At 32.1% G+C, this 15,686-nt stretch overlaps 3 protein-coding genes across 5 annotated transcripts; all 3 read left to right on the forward strand.

Annotated features, from left to right (window-relative positions):
- The first annotated feature begins 222 nt into the window (after positions 1 to 222).
- On the forward strand, positions 223 to 2,491 carry LOC136779218 (uncharacterized). Its single transcript, XM_066736687.1, has 5 exons — positions 223 to 276; positions 339 to 367; positions 743 to 1,453; positions 1,524 to 1,790; positions 1,876 to 2,491. Exons 3-4 carry the CDS (start codon positions 795 to 797, stop codon positions 1,687 to 1,689), a joined length of 825 nt encoding a protein of 274 aa, XP_066592784.1. The 5' UTR covers positions 223 to 276; positions 339 to 367; positions 743 to 794; the 3' UTR covers positions 1,690 to 1,790; positions 1,876 to 2,491.
- A 111-nt stretch (positions 2,492 to 2,602) lies between these two features.
- Positions 2,603 to 7,612, forward strand: Src42A (Tyrosine-protein kinase Src42A). Of its 2 annotated transcripts, XM_066736346.1 has the most exons (7): positions 2,603 to 4,182; positions 4,650 to 4,771; positions 4,846 to 5,009; positions 5,484 to 5,498; positions 6,487 to 6,814; positions 6,904 to 7,239; positions 7,361 to 7,612. In XM_066736346.1, exons 1-7 carry the CDS (start codon positions 3,824 to 3,826, stop codon positions 7,567 to 7,569), a joined length of 1,533 nt encoding a protein of 510 aa, XP_066592443.1. In that variant the 5' UTR covers positions 2,603 to 3,823; the 3' UTR covers positions 7,570 to 7,612. The 2 variants fall into 2 exon arrangements, with proteins under 2 accessions (XP_066592443.1, XP_066592444.1); XM_066736347.1 differs by lacking the exon at positions 5,484 to 5,498 and having other exon boundaries at positions 2,607 to 4,182.
- A 2,945-nt stretch (positions 7,613 to 10,557) lies between these two features.
- Positions 10,558 to 15,604, forward strand: Rab23 (RAS oncogene family member Rab23). 2 transcript variants are annotated; one of them, XM_066736772.1, is made up of 6 exons: positions 10,558 to 10,919; positions 11,973 to 12,094; positions 12,689 to 12,851; positions 13,512 to 13,591; positions 14,056 to 14,249; positions 15,205 to 15,604. In XM_066736772.1, exons 1-6 carry the CDS (start codon positions 10,887 to 10,889, stop codon positions 15,333 to 15,335), a joined length of 723 nt encoding a protein of 240 aa, XP_066592869.1. In that variant the 5' UTR covers positions 10,558 to 10,886; the 3' UTR covers positions 15,336 to 15,604. The 2 variants fall into 2 exon arrangements, with proteins under 2 accessions (XP_066592869.1, XP_066592870.1); XM_066736773.1 differs by lacking the exon at positions 10,558 to 10,919 and adding an exon at positions 10,928 to 11,049.
- Positions 15,605 to 15,686: the final 82 nt, after the last annotated feature.

A 15,686-nucleotide genomic window follows, 5' to 3' on the forward strand; every position in this document is an offset into this window, starting at 1 on the left:
CTACGGTAGTAGATGTTTGCAATTTATTGTTATTAAACATTAGTACTAGAAACGGAGCATTTTATAACATAAACAATATATCATTGTAGTTCTCTGCAGCCAGCTTGGAGAAAACTGTACATTCCCAGTTCGAACGTTCAGACTCCTTCTTCTGATCGATAGTGTCGATTATTATTTTTTATTAAAATAAATGGAAACAAAAGAGTAAAGAGGAACAAAGGAAGAGCGAGCAGCATTGCTTGCAGTGTTGTTTTCATCACTATTTCAACCGAAACTGTACGTACTTGTCTATTTTACACGAAAAAAATGCCTCGTTGTTTAATCAAATCAATGTCAAGGTACCAGAAAACCGGACGACGCCGCGAAGGTACATATTGATTTCTAAATTATCCCAGAAGATACTTCCAATATTTTTTTTTTGTTTTTTCTGTACACAACTGTAGACGAAAATATATTTTCTATGCATTAATCATACGAGTAAGTTGACCAACTATTATTTATACAATAGGAGAGTATGGATGGGATTTTATTGAGTATAGTAATTGGGGTAATGAAAAAAATTAGTGTTCTCTTTCGATTATTTATTTTAATAATAATATACAAATTAGTAGTAATCTTGATATCTTAAGTTTATATAATTAATTTAAGTTTTAAGTCGCAAAAAAAGATTCATACCTTTCTGAAGGAACATGGTTGGTCATCTTAATCATTGAGAATAACCTTATATCAATCATGCAAACAGATTTGATTTAGGCTTCCTGGATAATTCCGTGGACGAGCGGTTATCATGGGTAATGCCCCCAGCAGAGTCTTGTCGGAACAGGAAGCCCTGTTCAAGAGACGGGTCTGTAAAATCCAATAATATCTGGAACTGTCCCAGACTGTCGATAATGACACGATACGAGTTTGCAAAAGATAATGGTGCTATACAAGAAATAGGATGGAACGATGAATCAGAGATAAATCTTCTGTGGAATAAAGATCGACAAAACTTCTTTGGAATGACAATAAATGACAACCAAAACACAAACTGTAGCGATAGAAATATATACACCCCTGATACACCTGTTACAAAAGAAGATTCGCAGTATTTCTTTTCAACCGAAGCTGTGACGAATGTAATGAGTAGCAATGTCAATGTTGTGGAAGAGAAAGCTACCCTAACCTCTGACAAGAGAAAAGAGAGCACGGCAACAATGGCCGAAACTTTGTACAACGAACAGGATAATAATAAATCTATAGTAGTCCCTAAAGAATTATACGCGGATGAAAAATTATTGCCATTAGCTGGAAGTAAAGGCCCGCAAACTTGGCGACGATGCAAAACCATGCACTTTTGTCCGTATTGTCGAAAAAGTTTTGACCGTCCTTGGGTGTTGAAAGGTCACTTACGTTTACATACTGGAGAGAGACCTTTCGAATGCCCGGTTTGTCATAAAACTTTTGCGGATCGGTATGAATCTGAGTTAGATAACTTACTTTTTAATATTGATGCGTAATATATTTGTACGATTGGTTTGTAGGTCTAATTTACGGGCGCATCAGAGAACGCGAAATCATCACGAATGGCAGTGGCGTTGCGACGTTTGTTTCAAAGCATTTTCGCAAAGACGCTATTTGGAGCGTCATTGTCCCGAAGCTTGTCGGAAATACAGATTGTCCCAGAAAAGAGATCAAATCTCTCATTAAGGATTCTATTGAAATCTAACTGATCATCTTCTTGTTCTTAATCCTTATCCTGTTAGTTTTGTGCATGACAATCATTACGTTGTACAAAAGTCTTCGTTGAGGTAACGATTAAAAAAATAAATAATAACTTCAAAAGTTTTTGTTTTTAAAAAATGCTTTTTATTAATAATTTTCGTTTTGTGATAGATGTATTGTTGGAGTTCAAAACGGAGCACAGTAATTTAAATGCCTTTCTGAGCTTCTTTCCTTGTATGAAGGTTAGATATACCACCACTCGTAGCGCTGTTTTTAAGAAGTGAGTTCCAACTCGGTCGATAAACTTCCAACCTAAGCCGTTCTAAAATTTAACGTGGTTTCTTCAAAATTAATGAATGGGCCTCTGCAATATGATAAATTCCAGCAGTTAACTCTTATTAATTTCATTCGTTTCCCTCAATTTCCTTGCAAAGAATATGAATGATCAGAATTGTAAATTGCAAAAATCTCAATAATCTCACTCTATTGGTTGTAGAATAATTTAGTTTTTGTAGTTTTGTTCAGTTAATATTCTCTATTTTTTCTTTTATTAAAAACAAAAATGTTTCTCGCTGATAAAAATTAAAAGAAAAGTAATACACAGAATACAGAGAGATACTTATAATTTTAATAGGGTTGAACAAAACCAGTAAGCTCTAACTAAATAAACATAAGCATTGATAACATCATGGAAATGAATGACTTATATTTTTATTCGGAAATCACTTAAACTAATGGCGAAAAGAGCCGAACTAGGACGAGCTAAGCCGATTGAAACCGAAATATGCCGAGGCTTACTTCGAACACTACAGGTTTGTTCTTTTTCGTTGCACTGCTGAGTGGCGAACTTGCGCTCGCTTAAAGTTGGAAGAAGACAAGTATATACGCTATCTCATTTTGACTTATTGCTCTATTGCAGCGAAAAAGAACAGACTATGCGTTTGCTGTCTGTTTGCTATCTGGCTACTCTCGTACTATAACCTCTCTCCGTCACCGTCTCCCCCTTACCAGATTACTGTCTGCCCCTTGTCCCTGCCCCTCTAGCCTACCATCACTTTACCATCACCAGTGATCACCCACCATGGGTGTTTTCACTTCTCTTGACTTCTCTTTACACGTATTGTAGTTATAGATAGACTTGCTTGGACTTGCTCAGACTTACTGGTAAAAACTCAAATTTTTATATTTGATGGGCAAGCGAATAGTATTCCTTTTTTATAGCCATCATATTTAATTACGTGAATTGTATGTAGTGTGCAGTAATCAGTTTTAATCTAGGTGGGAGTTTTGGGTTTGGAAATTTGTAGCAGCGCGCATGTGAAATTAGACGTTTTGACGGATCTTGTGTGGTACAATGGCGACGATCCTGTATTCTTGCAATTGTTGTTGATGCTGAGTTTTTATCGTTATATTTATTGTTATTATACTTGTTCATTTCCTCTTCTACTATCAACGACTCCATGATAATGTGTTGATAAGTTTTGATACAACTGCTACATAAAGTGTGACTGGTCTCTTTTGTCTTCAGCTGGTCATTTTTACTGGCAAGATGAACCGGTCCATGGTCCAGGTCCGGAGCAAGTGAGCCCATAATGTCTGATTTATACATATTTTTGGCCAATTTTCACTAAACAGCTTATGCAATTTTCAGTTTCAAAAGTGCAGTGTTATATGTAAACGTTAGTGAAACATGGCTCTATTACGCTAATATCTGTGCACTTTCCCCGTGTGAATTTAATGGACTTGTCAAGAGTTGTTATAAACATGTCAAATCGTATTTTTCAGACAAATCCTCCATAAGACTATTTCGCAAAGCATTTATTACAAAATCTCTCACTCACATTTCCGCTGAAATATTTTCGGAGTGCGCCAACTGCTTTTGATTTGTTATTAAATTTTATATTACATAAAGTGATTTTTAAGGCAAAACCTATAAGTAACAAAATGTATGAACTGTGAAATCTGTACAACTTTGTTACTGTCATTTAATGCTGATAAAAATGATCACTCTTAATAAAGTTTTTAAACTGTTCTGAGAGAACAGTTTATTCCATGAAAAGGAAGAAAGAACAAAATTTAATCATAAAATATAGGAAAAAGGTAAAATTACCAAGCAGAAATGGGTAACTGTTTTAAGAGGCCAACAGATCCAGAGAAGGAGAAACCGGATAGAATAGGAAATCCCAGCATTGAAGCTGCTGCATCCCAAGCTAGTCCGGTGCCAACACCACCTCCAGATCCAATAAGACCTATGCCACAAATACCAGATGCAGATGCACCATCTGCAAAAATTTTTGTAGCTCTTTATGATTATGATGCACGAACAGATGAAGATCTTAGTTTTAGAAAAGGGGAACATTTAGAAATACTCAATGACACACAGGGAGATTGGTGGTTGGCCAGAAGTAAGAGAACTAGATTAGAGGGATATATTCCTAGTAATTATGTGGCAAAATTAAAGTCAATCGAAGCAGAACCGTAAGTCTCCTATTATTTTATTGATTTATCTTAATTATTTAAATTGTATGATATTAAAAGCAATACTCATATTAAAATGAATTTTCTTAAAAGGAAATGAAATATTACCTTTCTGTATCATTAGTAATTCAATCATGTAGATTTACAGTTAGAGTTTATTGATTCGTGCATAATAATCGTTTTAATTTGTTGTGATAGGAAATCTGATCATATTTGTTCATAGCAGCAGATTACTTTATTATGCAAATGAGTAATTGTATGTTGCATTCAATTGATGCTCTATATACTTATTTGATAAAGTGTCATTTCCATTTCCTTTTAAAATTGTAATACCAAAGCTATCTTCAATATAAAAGATCTATTCTAGATTCATTTTATTAAAATTATTTTTTTTTTAATTATTAAATTGTTCTTTACTTTAAAATGTAAAAAAACTAGGTCATTAACCTTAACTTTTTTTTTCATAGATGGTACTTTAGAAAAATCAAAAGAATTGAAGCAGAAAAGAAGCTATTACTACCTGAGAATGATCATGGGGCATTTTTAATTAGAGATTCTGAAAGTAGACATAATGATTACTCTTTGTCAGGTAATAAAGTTATATAATAATATAAATTAGATTGTACAATCATTGACATTTTAATTTACCTTAATACTTTTCAGTGCGTGATGGAGATACTGTTAAACACTACCGTATCCGACAATTAGATGAAGGGGGCTTCTTTATTGCAAGAAGAACAACATTTAGAAATCTTCAAGACCTTGTAGAGCATTATAGTAAAGATGCAGATGGTTTATGCGTAAATCTTTGTAAGCCATGTGTTCAGGTAAGGAATTAAAAGTTCCTAAATAATTGAATCCCCTTTGTAATAACATTCTTGTCTAAACGGAGTTTAGACAGCTTGTTGCATGTAATAAAAAGCTTTCCATATGATTGTCATTTCTATAATAACAAAGATATAAACGCATGATGTAATTCATATATTTTTTATTACTATAATAATGGTTTACTGCTTTGAAATAGTGTGAGTAAACATTTTTTTATATTTTTTTTAAGTGTCAATATTTTTTTATATCATAATCAATAATAAAACATCTGAATTGTCTAAACTCCAATTAGACTTTTCTTTAAAAAAAAAGTACAAAATATTTAAAATCAACTATTGTGATTGGTGCTGATTAAATGTTTCAAAAAATTTTAATATTCTTTAACTAACGGTTATATAATTAAAATCTTATGTATTATAAGAATAGACTCAACAGTGTTATATTATTATGGAATAAATATTTTATTTTTATAGAAAAAGAGGAAAAATGTATGTAAAAACATAGTAATTTTCAAATTCTTAAGAATTATTCAATTTTGGAAAAAGCTTCTAGTCCTACCAAATTTTTTGCAGCGTTTTGATCTTTTAATAGATTAAGCTTGTTTATCTGTTATTGCTTGCCCTTTTCTGGATTTTCTTGGTAAAATAACTTAAATGTAAATTGTACTTTCTATATCATACAAATGTTCACCTGCACTTTTAGTAAAAACCTGTTTTATATGGAATTATGTTTAGAAAACATTAATTTCTTGCAATAATATTAAAATCACTTTATTATTATCACATTTCCAATTGCATTTAATGATTCATTCACAAGCTACTATTTTACTTTTGTGTCACTTTCTATTTTTGTATGTCTGAAATATCATCTTGTATCATTCATCCTGTACATATCCTTGCTTGTCTTCTATAAGTAAATACACAAGCACTTAATTGTTCTTAAAACAAATATTTAGTCTACAGCTGAAAATAACTTCTGTAAAACCATGTCTTTACTACATTTTTATCTTTCTCATCATGTATTTTATGTGGTGTAAATATTTTTATCAGACTTTATAAATTACATTTATATATAATAATCTTAATATTTTGTATATATAAAAAAGCCTGCTTTTTCAAATGCATTATTTCAAAGCATAGCTATATTTTATGTTATTCTAAATTTAAAAGCATGTACTTACTGCTTTTAATATCATGCCTATAGTACAGTATACAGAGTTCAATACTGCTTGATATTTTATTAGTACTTATATAAAACTAATTCATGCAGCAATATTAACTGGCATATAAGTAAGTTCATGTTTTAAGAGGTAATTTTTTAAGATTATAATTGTCATTTACATACAGATATGCTACGATTAAACACCAAAATGTTTTTAGAGTTTTACATCAAGAATATCATATTTGTTTATAAATTCCCTATCAAGTTTAAAATAATTGTTATTATTAAAATAGTATCGTTTACATTTGTTAATAGGTGGAAAAGCCTGTTACCGAAGGTCTTAGTCATCGTACGAGAGATCAGTGGGAGATTGATCGAACTTCGTTGAAGTTTTTGCGAAAACTTGGACAAGGCCAATTCGGTGAAGTATGGGAAGGTTTATGGAATAACACTACACCTGTCGCCATAAAAACCTTAAAGCCAGGCACAATGGACCCCAAAGATTTCTTAGCCGAAGCACAAATTATGAAAAAATTACGACACGCAAAACTAATTCAACTTTATGCCGTATGCACAATGGAAGAACCAATTTATATCATAACTGAATTAATGAGGAATGGTAGTTTATTAGAGTTTTTACAAGGTAATACTGAAGAGATATTATTTACTATTGCTTGGATATAAAGAAGCACAAAAAAGTTATAACTGTTTTAATTAATGTCTATATTTCAGGTAAAGGAAGAGGTTTAAAGCTGCAACAATTAATTGATATGTCTGCACAAATAGCAGCAGGCATGGCATATTTGGAGTCGCAGAATTATATTCACAGAGATTTGGCTGCCCGCAATGTACTTGTGGCAGATGCAAATATTGTGAAAATAGCTGACTTTGGGTTAGCTAGACTTATAAAAGAAGACGAGTACGAAGCTCGTGTCGGAGCACGGTTTCCAATAAAGTGGACTGCACCTGAAGCTGCCAATTATAGTAAATTCAGTATTAAATCTGATGTATGGTCCTTTGGTATTCTTCTTACAGAGTTAGTCACTTATGGAAGAATCCCATATCCTGGTAAGAACAATTGACCTATTTTAGAACAAACAACGAAGCTTTATTAAACAAGTTGATATATTTATCTAATATTGTTTAACTGTATTTAGTTATGCATTTATTTTATTATTCTATTTTATAGGTATGACAAATGCTGAAGTATTGCATCAAGTAGAGCATGGTTATCGCATGCCATGTCCACCCGGATGTCCGACAGCTCTGTATGATATTATGTTAGAGTGCTGGAATAAAGATCCAATGAAAAGGCCAACATTTGAAACTTTGCAATGGAAACTTGAAGATTTTTTCACTATGGAGGGATCAGAGTACAAGGAGGCGTCTGGTTATTGAATTAATTAATTCATTATATATTGGCCTTTTTGTTATTTTTATCCTCTTACTGTATGTGCGAAGTAGACACAGTAAGAATAACGTTTATATATTATGAATAGTAGCTTAACTGAGAAAACGTAACGATATGATTTTTGTACATGAGCAGAACAGTTTTTAAAAATGTAATCTTTTTCCTAATTTCGTTAAAAAAAGTATACTTTTTTTTACCCATTAGCGTTCGTAAAATGTATCATTAATGAACGAAAAGAAGACTGTGTGGTAAAGTTACTTTGCTGCACGGTTTTAATTAACATTAATATGTATTATATTTCTGAAAATTTTTATAAAGTTTTCACTCTCCATTGTTAGATACACACAATAAATATTAATGATAATTTAAAAAAAAAATTACTCTAATATACCTGTCTATATAATAATTAACTTACTATTTTATTAAAAAAAAAAGTTTTTTTAACGAAATTAGGAAAAACTTTATATGCAATGAGTGCGTAAAGTGTCCTTTTCTCACTCGTTGAAATAGCGTACACGCTTTCGTCTTGTGCGTCAACTTTCCAACTCGTGCGAAAAAGTACTACTTTAGGCACTTGCATAAAGAACTTTTATATTTCTCATTGTTTACTAAATGAGCAAAACCGTTTTATTATATCATTTTTTAATAATTCAAATTATCTATATCATAATAATATGATTGGTAATATGCCTGACACAAATGTTTGTGATATTTTTGACAGTACAGCGTTAAAGAATTTGTGCAAAAGAATAGTGAAAGTATCTTTTATTTTTTTAATATTTGATATGTTTAATCTTTATGTATTCTAGCTGCCATAAATTATCAAGACAAAGATTGCCCAATTATATATTATTACATTGACGTTGGTACTTCGGTATTTTTTAAATATTTGGACAAACAGTAGTTTATTTTTAGGAACTATAATAAAATATTGAAACTAGGTAGATTTGCAATTAAAGATTTTTCTTTTATAATTTGTTGAAATCTATACACATTATTAACTTATCTAATGAAGTACGATTCCGATCTTAAAATATTGCTGGTATTTGTTTACGCAATTATTAACACTAAGAATCATGGTCCTTTCTTACGAGTTTAACCTCAGAGAGAAGGTGTATATAGATAAACGGAATTCAAAACAAAACAAAAATAGTTTTTTTTATTTTTACATATTTTTAAAACTTTTATTTTCCTATGAATTTGTATTATACCATCAATTTATACATTATTTAACGTTTTTTTAAGCAAAAAAACCTTTTAATACGCAAGATACACCCCATTAAATATTGCAACATTATAAGAAATTGTTATCATATTAATTACGTGCATATTATCTCGCGTATACTATACATTAAAAAGTATTTTGCACTAAATTCATACAATTCACAAAAATAATTGAATTTTGTTAAATTTTTAAAGGAATATTTAGAACTGCAGAATTAAAACAAGAAAATAATTTGTAAAACACATGTTGGTGTTCATATTATCAGACCGCGTTTTCTGTAACTTTAACGAAAATTTTCGGTATCGTAAAGACCGAAAACGGTATATATAGATATATATTTATCATGACACGTACTGATATTAGTCGTTAACTATGGCCTAACGATACCAAAATTTGTCGATAAGAATTACAGAAGTGCTCTATAGATTTCGTTAAACATTTGTATCTATTAACTCATTAGCTATTGATCGTCATAGACGTTATATTTGTTATTTATAATCTTTAAAAGAAATTGTGCTACACTTCTTACACTTTTTGCAGTTTTTATTAGACAAATATATCGAAAATGCAAAAAGTACAATAAAGACGAACAAATTGAAATATATTTCTTAAAGCTAAGAATAAAATGACCAAATTGCTCTACTTTTGTTTATACAAACAGCATCCAAATCTATCACAGATGATGTACAGAATTAATAGTAAAATTTTACTATATAATTGTTTTTCCGCTTCAATGATTATAATTTTTATTGCAAAAAGTTTGTTTTGTCCGTATAATGATTTAGTTTGACTAGTTTTACATAAAAATTAGCCTTTAAGTCGAATAACGAAATACTGAAGAACTAAACGATTTTCTCTGCAATCCTGTTATTATTAAGTGTTCGCATAAATGTTAGTCGTCGGGTAAAACTAATTAAGACGATGAATAAAAAAAATGTATCTTGAATATAAATATTTTAGATGCGTATGGTATCGACGCCTACATTCAAGCTATTTAAATTTTCTATTATCATTATTACTATACATATTAGTATTAATCAACTCAATTTATTAACACGTTTAGTGCCACGTACCGGCCAAATCATGTTATGTACAATAGATCTCTATTGTTTAATTTTAAAGTGAAGGATGACCGGAGCGTAGCAATTAGCGTTTTAATTAATCTTCCTATTTTGGTATACTAGAAATTAATTATTTTGTACTCGGCTATTCAAATATTTCCCACTTTTATATATTTTTTATATTTTATCCATCGTTAATATTGCGTAAAAAAGCTCGATAATTAATGGAGGTATCGATGCAGGAAGGTATAAATTGTCAAGTAATTTTTTCAAGAATACTGAAGTTTATAACTTCCCCTCGTAAATAATGTAAAATTATACAATAATGAGATATAATAATATGCGTAAATATGTCGGTGTGGTTTACAGTATTTTGAGTCGATGAATGCCTGTAGAATGAAATGAATAAATATCTTGTATACTATTAAATTGTATGTGTCAGTTGTAATTTATTTTACAAAACCTTTGCACCCGAGGTCGCCAGCCTGCATAGCCTATGTATGCTATTACCTTATAATTAAAGAAATAAACAATAAGCAGCTCATCAAAATAAGAATAATTGTGATGTAAAGGTAAAGACTGCAAAGCAGCGCCCAGCCCCAGCCCTGAAAGTGCTCCTAGGGGAAAGTTACTATAAGCCTCTCGTCCACTCATGGCAGCAGGTGTTTCGTGTTTCCTCTACAGGTGTTTAGTCAGTCGGCTTCACATACACGTTACAGTCGTTACAGTCGGCTATCGGCAAATGTACCATATGCACGCTGTATTACCTTTGACTCTATTGCTTCACTCTATTAATTGGAATTTCTTTGGATTTTCTTTCATTGAAACAAAAACCTGAATAAAGTTTCTTTTTCAATTTATCACAATGATTCTAGTAAAGTGTAAAATACTTGATTTTAAGTGTAGGGAGAGGTGATTAGTGCATTGATAAGTGTGGAATTTTCCCACGGGACATCAACAGCCAAGCAACACGGGATATATTCCAACTAGATATTATGCTAATCGCATTACGACCAGAATGCGGGAGGAAGAGCTCGAAATATCACTTAAGGTAAAACAAAATATATCTCACAAAGTTGCACATTCGTTGATGATGCTTCGCCTCTCCGGAAGCTTGCTTCCTTTGGCTCGTTTCAAAACTTACAAAATATCTGCTAAAGGAGTTCCATTTTCTTCCAAAGGTAAAAATAGAAGAAATAACTAGTCTCGCTCCTACCCCCAAGCAAAGCTTCATACATTATTCATATCAATTCATATTTATGGCTAACATGAAAAAACGATCCACTGAACAAAATTAAACCACGAATTTTTGTCATTGCAAGATCAATTCGAAAGAAAAAATAACAAAAACATCGAAATGAGTTAAAGGTTAAAAATGAAGTTCGAGAAATGCACAGATGTGATGGATTCGTATAATAAATAAATACCACGTTTACGGATATTAAAGAATTTTTCATGATTTTCTTCGAATATCAACGAGATTAGCCAGAGCTATTATACGCTTTATTCATGCTCATCTAAATTAATAATTATACGGTCCTGCTCGAACGATCTTAACACATCTTTCGATTGCTATAACGGGACTTGCTGCCGTTTTCATATAAGTATGTGCTCGTGTGTGACCACGCGTTACTTTTACTGCTTTTCTTGCTCGCTGCTCAAGTCAGCCAAGCGTACCTTCGATTATTTGTTATTTCGTTCAAGTCATACCTTCATTCAGTTTTACTATAAATATACAGTTTTGGAGACCAAAATGAAATTGAATCAATAAAGTATGAAGTTTATTTCATTTAACTATAACAGCAAGCAATTATAAAAAATTGACCAGAGTATTGTCGACCAAAGATAATCCGTAGGTGTAGTAAAATGAGATTAACAAAAAAAGTAGACTCGTTAATAGGCAGGAAGGCAAAGAGGCATCTCGTTCTACAAGTTTTAGAAAGTCTGTCGTCCTTCTGTCACGTGCTACAATACGTAAATTTACACGGTACTATACGATTCATGATGCTGCGCTTCATTTCTAACATGCAGTGTGCATTGTTGCGACGAATGACCCTGATAACATTCAGTTATACTATATAGATAGACATAAACATATTTACAGGTGGTGATAGTGGGCAACGGAGCCGTGGGAAAATCGTCCATGATCCAAAGATTTTGCAAGGGCACGTATACAAGGGATTACAAGAAGACCATAGGCGTTGATTTTCTGGAACGAGAGATAGAGTGAGTGATAAGGACATAACATAGATAAAAAAAACAATACAACGCGTATGGCTAAGAGGCGCATAATTAATTTGCTGAGAAAAATTACAGAATCTCCTTCCGTGCTCCTTCGTCCTTGCTGTTTCTCTATTCAAGACTGGAGAAATATTCCTTAAGACTTATCTAGCATAGAAATGCAGCTAGTTTTGCGTTTGTTGCTATACCTCTTTATCTTACATCAGCTACATCTTCTACCGTTCAATATACATTTATTTTTGTTGAATAAATATCCACTGTATCGTCTGTATCGTTCTTAGTGTGTGCGTGTGTTTGCAAATAAATATTTACTTACATGCAGTAAGTACACATATAGTTAACAGTTAGAATTTACCTGAACCATTTTTAAGAGTTGTTCAATAATCCATCTATTGGTAAACATTCCATTAAATTTACAAAAAAATTGGAACATTATACTTAACCTCTTGGCAGATTTATTAAAACGTTAAATTAGTAACTGGAAATCCCTTAAAAACCAAAAAACTTTTATTTACAATGAAATTAAAATAATCGTTTCGTAAATTGAATAAAAGATTAGATTCGATGGATATTTTGCAGGGTAGACGGGGAGGACGTCAGACTGATGCTCTGGGACACCGCCGGCCAGGAGGAATTCGATGCAATCACAGCGGCCTATTATCGCGGGGCTCATGCCTGCGTGCTAGCTTACTCGGCCACGGATAGAGATTCCTTCGACGCTATCCCTTCTTGGAAGCTGAAGGTATACTCGCCTTACAATAACAAATAACAACTAGTCCCGCATCTCTTCTGCCGTCCATTGCCTGCCATTCGAACAATCATGGCAGGATTCAACATCCTCTCTTTACCTCCAAACTTCAAAGTTGCAAGTAATACTCGCCTTAACAATAGAGAGCAACGAGAGAAACTGGATTTCTCCACGCGACTTGCCGCTTTTTCTACTTGAAGCTTCTCTGCTAAAACAAGTATAGGGGAATGTACTCCTCACGCTGCGTCGCGTTACCTCTCTCTCCTCTCTCCTCCTCTACTTACTTTACCCCCTCTTCCTCCTCCAACTTCTCCCCAAACGCAACGTCATCAGGCGTCTCAAGGTTTTCTTAAACTTTTCTCTCTGATTCTATTTTCCTTCCTTAAAACCTGACATTGACAATTAAAAGTTCATATAGTTTAATACTTAGAAAAAAGTCCCTTAATAATTATACCGGTGCTTCAATTATTTGCATGATATGACGAACAAAAGGAGTACTATACTTATAATGCTTATAGTAATACGATAATGATTAACCGATTATTGCTGTATGTCGACACTCGACGTTATACTGCGAATAGACGCACACCTGTAAAAATAACGGAGGACAATGCTGATCGATGTTTCTTTAGAATAAATGCATTTCTTTTGCAGGTGGAGAACGAATGCGGAGAAATTCCCACAGTGTTGGTGCAAAACAAGATGGATCTTGTTGATCAATGTGTAATTGATCCGTAAGTGATCTAAAGTTTTTCTTTTTGGGAAACAAATCAAATAAACAAAACCAATCCCTCCCCCCTCCCCGAGTTAGTTTAATTGGTAACGTATATGAAACTATATAAGTTGAACGTTCGAATCATGTAAAGTTATGTGTTTAATTTCTGCTAGCCTGAAAGTTATGGATTAGTTAGGGGATTCTGAGAAAAATAAAACTGTTTTAATTTCTATAGGACGAGGCCACCTGAGCAACCTTGATACTAAATGACGTCAAAGCGACCAAAAATTCGGTTACCATGATAAATTTCCCTGTTAGAATAGTAACTAAAAAATGTATAATTCTTAATGGTTTTTGATAAAAAATTTATGCGAGCTTTCTCAGAATTTGTGCGTCGTCTTGCAATTTTTAAGTTAGCAAAAATCAAATACGCGTGAAAATTATTAACATTTTAAGTCGAATTGATTAAAAATTGACTTCTAGGGACGAGGCTGAGAGACTAAGCCGTGCCCTTGGATGTAAACTTCTTAGGACTTCCGTGAAAGAGGACGTTGGTGTTATGAGCGTCTTCCGACATTTGGCGTCACGTTGTTTACATGAAATGCACAAATGCGATGATGATTATCAGGATGATTTAAGATTGTACTCCGCTGGTCCTAGGTCTCCTTCCGTTATAAGTAAGTTAAGACCAAATTTTTGAAGTTTCAAACTTTATGGAATAAATCACAGTTCAGTGAAATTTCTATAAAACTATATAATCATCAATAAAACTGGATGAAAACGTGTTTGCGGTTTGTTTTAGTAAAATATATTGATGAACGATTAAGAGTCGAATTAAAACTTGTGTATGTGAACTGAATTAAAAATATACTAATCCATCCTTAGATTCGTTCATACCCTGTTTTGAAATCCATTCAATTTTTTAATTGCGTTGCGTTGGTAGAAATGAACGTAAATAGGAAATACAGAGATCTTGATTTATGTTGCTTCCGTATAAACAAAAGAGTGATTAAATTCCAGAGCTGACTTTTACAGAGTGACCTAGATTCTACATATTATCTATTCCTTCAATACTATGACTTTTACATTATATGGCTGTTACACTATATTTAGACTCTCAATTTAATGCAGCATAGCATATAATCAGACTCCTTGCAATCGCTTATTTACTCTGATAAGCATAAATTGATTTGTAATTTGTAGTTCGCATTGAAAAGCGAATCAATTAATACAGGGTAGCACTTGAGTTTTTATGATGTGAAGATAATAGATAAAGAATTCATTCGTTACTATTTGTCGTGTTTTTGTCTTGCTTTAGCTGAATACCAGTTTCTTTGACCACGCGTTCCTACAGAATACTAATTCTAATACTTATCTCGATCGCGTGACCGCAAGCATTGATCTTGAATAATCTGCAAGTATTTGTATAAGTGTGTCTATAAGTTCGAAAGAGCTCCTGCCACAGTAGAACATGAAACTTATGTTATGTAGTTTTATCCTCTGGTGGTCCGAAAAAGAAATTTCATAAATAGCAAATATGTCAAAGATTTGTTCTTAAATAATATTACATAAATAACATTTAATTATTCTTGGAGAAAAACAATAAATTTAACGATAAATATTTATTTTTAGGTGCCTTTAGCCCAAACGGTGCTTTATCTAATCGGAACACCGGAAATGGAACAATAATTTTACGTCCGTCCAATAAAGTAAGAAGTCATAAAAAGAAAAATTTCGTGAAAAATGCGTGTAGACTTCTCTAGTGATTTCTTTGCAAAATCTTATCAATGCTATTTTAAAGAATCATATATTATATATAAACTATTGTTCGTATTTATCAACATGCGAGTATTCTTTATCATGCTGTTACACGAACAAAAAATTTTTATTAGAAAAATTTATAAAATGAGCGCGTAAGCATAATGATTAACCAAATAATATAGACTAAGAAACTAGTTGTATATTTAAAGTCTCTAGATACATGAAACACCATTTGCTAGTGAAACATAATTATAAATAAAATAAATCAATTTTTTCCGTTAATACAAAATTTTATTAACTAATTAGAATACCACATTGTTTCCAACCAAATAATTCTATTTGTTACTTTTAAT

The sequence above is a fragment of the Prorops nasuta genome, unplaced genomic scaffold (genome assembly GCF_024137725.1).
Source record: "Prorops nasuta isolate Cenicafe-Biocafe unplaced genomic scaffold, Cenicafe_Pnas_1.2 PNAS00015, whole genome shotgun sequence".
Classification (NCBI taxonomy): domain Eukaryota; kingdom Metazoa; phylum Arthropoda; class Insecta; order Hymenoptera; family Bethylidae; genus Prorops; species Prorops nasuta.

Excerpts from the sequence above, each read along its gene's own strand:
- Rab23 (XM_066736772.1), top strand. The coding sequence starts at position 10,887 with ATGCGGGAGGAAGAGCTCGAAATATCACTTAAG. Across the intron at positions 12,095-12,688 it reads TTTCTGGAACGAGAGATAGA|GGTAGACGGGGAGGACGTCA; the intron begins GTGAGTGATAAG and ends GATATTTTGCAG. Across the intron at positions 12,852-13,511 it reads TCCCTTCTTGGAAGCTGAAG|GTGGAGAACGAATGCGGAGA; the intron begins GTATACTCGCCT and ends TTTCTTTTGCAG.
- Src42A (XM_066736346.1), top strand. The coding sequence starts at position 3,824 with ATGGGTAACTGTTTTAAGAGGCCAACAGATCCAGAGAAGGAGAAACCG. Across the intron at positions 4,183-4,649 it reads AAGTCAATCGAAGCAGAACC|ATGGTACTTTAGAAAAATCA; the intron begins GTAAGTCTCCTA and ends TTTTTTTCATAG. Across the intron at positions 7,240-7,360 it reads TGGAAGAATCCCATATCCTG|GTATGACAAATGCTGAAGTA; the intron begins GTAAGAACAATT and ends TCTATTTTATAG.
- LOC136779218 (XM_066736687.1), top strand. The coding sequence starts at position 795 with ATGCCCCCAGCAGAGTCTTGTCGGAACAGGAAGCCCTGTTCAAGAGAC. Across the intron at positions 1,454-1,523 it reads CATAAAACTTTTGCGGATCG|GTCTAATTTACGGGCGCATC; the intron begins GTATGAATCTGA and ends ATTGGTTTGTAG.